At 40.8% G+C, this 3,828-nt stretch overlaps 1 protein-coding gene across 1 annotated transcript; it reads left to right on the top strand.

Moving 5' to 3' along the window:
* Positions 1-3,101: 3,101 nt before the first annotated feature.
* LOC124975884 (olfactory receptor 7G2-like) lies at positions 3,102-3,509 on the top strand (the record flags this gene model as incomplete). The annotated part of the gene is made up of 1 exon (XM_047538372.1): positions 3,102-3,509. A coding segment is annotated over exon 1 (408 nt), but the record flags the coding sequence as incomplete, so codon positions are not given.
* Between the last annotated feature and the right edge of the window lie 319 nt (positions 3,510-3,828).

Consider the following 3,828-nt stretch of genomic DNA (forward strand, 5'->3'; position numbering starts at 1 on the left):
ATTCATCATTCCACAGTGAGATATGTCCAGTCCCAACATTGGGGGCTCTGAGGTCTCTGGAGAAGAAGGTGGAGGTGTCTGCAGGTTCCTCACGGTTTTTGTTCTGTAACTACCAACTAGTTCAAGAAGTAGCTGCAGAGATTGTGTAGAAAAGGACAGCAGCACATGACAACCAACTCCTCTCCCCAGGAGCATGAAATATTGACACCTTGTGGTCTCAGGTCTTTTTAAATGAAGCAGTAGATGGAGAAGCACATAGAGTGCAGTCCCTTGGCTTTCCCCCCATTCATCTCCTTCCCTGCCCAGTGTTTACACCTTGGTGGTTACAGCCCCACCCTGGTCTCTGGTATGTGTGGTCACATGTGAAAGGCAGTAACCTTGCTATGCATTAGTTATGGAATGTAGAACTAGTTGTTTTCTACTGGGTAATGAGAGTGAATGAGACTGAAGCAATGATGTTCTGTGTGTGTACAAATGTGGTCTAATGACTCCCAGTGTTGTGTATACTTACAGAAAACCAGGAAAACTAAACAAAGAAAAAAATGAGAAAAGCTAAATTTATTAAAGAATATTAAATTCCTCAGAAATATAATCCATGTGATTTTAAGTAGTGAATGAAACCTGAACTGGACAATTATAGCCATTGTGTGGTTCTCAACATGAGCTCAGTGTAAGTGACAGAGAGGAGCTCTGATGTCTTCTCATTGTTATGTCAGCTCTGATTACACACTATTTGTCTGTACTCTCACATTTTCGTGTTTCTAGGGAGCCCTTTTATTTTCTCAGAGTCCATAGTAAACTGCAATATTTTTTCAAACCAAAAAAAAAATGAGAAATCAATTGTCTTCTTATGATATAGTAGAATACTGTGGTAGTTATATATTCATAATTGTTCTGATCCATATGCTTAACTTATGTATTATTTAATTCCTTTTTCATGATTACATATGCTCTATATCCAGGTCAAATAAATATTGGTGTGATTGATGTTTATTTTCTTCCTTAATTTTTTTGGTAACCAAATTACCCAGATTTATTTTCAGTCCTTCCTGAAATTTGCATTCCTTAAGCTTTATGTCCTCTCTCCTCACACAAATGCTGCAACATATCACTCATTCTTAGGGGTGCAAAGTGCATTTTTTCTTATGTGAAGCAGAAAAACATGTGAGTGCACACACATACAGACAGAGAGCACAGGAAATGTCACTAGGAGAAACTCCTCTGTTCAGCACTGTGTTGGCTATATTGTTTTTTGTATTCTGTTCACATTACTTAAAAATTACAAGAAGTTTTCACCATAATTTTATTGAGATATGATTGTAAAGATATAATATGTGCATATGTAAGGTAAGCATTGTGATGCTTGGAAAAGTGTGCTTTCTGAAAGATTACCACACTGCAGCTAATGAACACATCCATCAGAGCTCCATTTTTAAAAAGGAGGACAAGCAGGCTTATCACCCAGTTAAGACCACTCCATCCCTAAAGATAAGGCAGGAGCCTGGATTAAATTCAGATGTACCAGTCTATATTGTGTGTGTGTGTGTGTGTGTGTGTGTGTGTGTGAGTTTGTGTGTGGTCCAGAGGATCAAATCCCAGGCATTAAACCTGTTAGGCAAGTGTCTTGTCATGAGCTACATCCTTGACACTTTCTATCTCCTCTACTGATGCAGGCTGTTGCTGAATTGCCCAGGCTGACCTTGACCTTGCTACCATTGCCTAGTGCAATGATATCATTGGCTAGTGCCGGTTGCAGGTATCATATTTTACCAAATGCTAAGTGCTGACATTACAGCTCATCATGAAATGTGCCACTGCTCTCAAGTGACACTCATGATGGGAAGCCTTGGGTTTGTCATCTGAAGATAAAACAGTTTTGGCTTCTTTCTATTCTTATAGGACTACATGCATTTTCTTGTCTCTCTTGTGTAGCCATGCTGCTGTTTGCTCATTTATTTAATTTAATGATATGCTGCCAGTCATGCTAATGGAAGGAATTTCCTTAGGATATGATGGAGCATGTCATCCACAAACTTAACTGTTATGGCAGATTACTTCAGTCTCCAGGGAGTGTCTTAGGACCTTCAAGTTCAAAGTCAGTATGTTCTCACCATTTCTCATGACCATCTGGATGGTTGCTCTTCACCTGCTACAGTATACTTAATGGGTAGAAGTAGACATAACTTGAATGCAAGGGACAACTTGGAGCTTTGTTTAGGAAGAAACTATTCTAGTGATATAGGGAAATCATGAAAATCAAAAGGTGATTTAAGAACATGAACGCTGTGCTCTGCTCAGGCCTTTGCAAAGACTGGTCATGAGAGTCAACTCAGCAATCAGTCACACTGACTGGTCCAGGTTTGACCATGACTAACCGTGTGTCATGTCTACAACACGTCCTCCTGGGTCTCTGGACCTGACAGGGCCATGATCTACCAAGTCTAATCATCTGATGATTATGAGCCATGCCAAAGTTGGAGAACATGGCTTCAGAAAATAGGGCTTTCAATTTCTCAAAATGTAGAAAATTTCTGAAGGAAACTCTATGTCTTATACTTTGTTACACACTCATCACTTAGAAATATGTGCAAAAGCCTTGGTGCCAAGGAAAGGAGGTAGGAGTTAGTTGAATGCTCTGAAGAAGTAAAACAGAGGGACAAGTCTGCAAAAAATAAAATTTAATATCCTTTAAGTACATGGTATATGTAGCAAATGGATTTTTATTTTAAAGCACTGATTCTCAATGCCTAGAGATATCAAATTGATTTATATTTTCTGTTAAAATATAGTTTTCTGGTCTTAATCCCCATAGCTTGTCCTAAGTCCATGGTGATACAAAAGTTTTCATTAGTACCAAAGTGTGATACGGCTCTTGGTCATCATCCGGAAGGCATTCATTTAATTTTTACCCCATGTTTTTCAACAACATGGAGAGCACAAATAAAACAGCCGTTTCAGAATTCCTCCTTCAGGAACTGATGGAAGACCCAGCCCTGCAGCCCCTCATCATCAGCCTCTTCCTGTCCATGTACCTGGTCACCATCCTGGGAAACCTGCTCATCATCCTGGCTGTCAGCATTGACTCCCACTTCCACACCCCCATGTACTTCTTCCTCTGCAGCCTGTCCTTTAATGACATCAGTTTAAGCACAAGCATAATCCCTAAGATGCTGGTGAACATCCACGTTCAGGATCACAGCATCACTTACTCAGGCTGCCTCACCCAAGGTGGCTTGGTCATAGTGTTTGCATACTTGGAAAATTTTCTGATTGCAGTGATGGCCTATGACTGCTTTGTGGTCATCTGTCACCCCCTGAGGTACAGGGTCATCATGATCCTCTGCCTTTGTGTCCAGCTGGTCAAGATTTCAATGTCCATTAGCATTGTCGTTGGCCTGTTGCACAGTGTGATGGTGCTGCAGCTGTCCTTCTGTAGAGCCATGGAGATCCCACACTTCTTCTGTGAATTTACTCTGTTCATCAAGCTCACCTACTCTGACACCCTCTTTGTAAATATCCTGGTGTACATTTCATTTTGCATGTTTGGTGGTGTTTCCATTTCTGGGATCATTTTCTCTAATGTTCACATTGTGTCCTCTGTCTTGAGAATGCCCACATCAGAAGGGAAGCATAAAGCCTTTTACACCTGTGGGTCTCACCTGTGTGTCATCTCCTTGTTCTATGGGACAGGATTAGGGGTATACATTAGCTCTTCATTGACTGACTCCCCCAGGAAGACTGCAGTTTCCTCAGTGATGTACACTGTAGTTCCTCATATGCTGGAACCACTTTATATATCTTCTGAGGAACAGGGACATGATGGAGGCC

The sequence above is a fragment of the Sciurus carolinensis genome, unplaced genomic scaffold (genome assembly GCF_902686445.1).
Source record: "Sciurus carolinensis unplaced genomic scaffold, mSciCar1.2, whole genome shotgun sequence".
Lineage (NCBI taxonomy): Eukaryota > Metazoa > Chordata > Mammalia > Rodentia > Sciuridae > Sciurus > Sciurus carolinensis.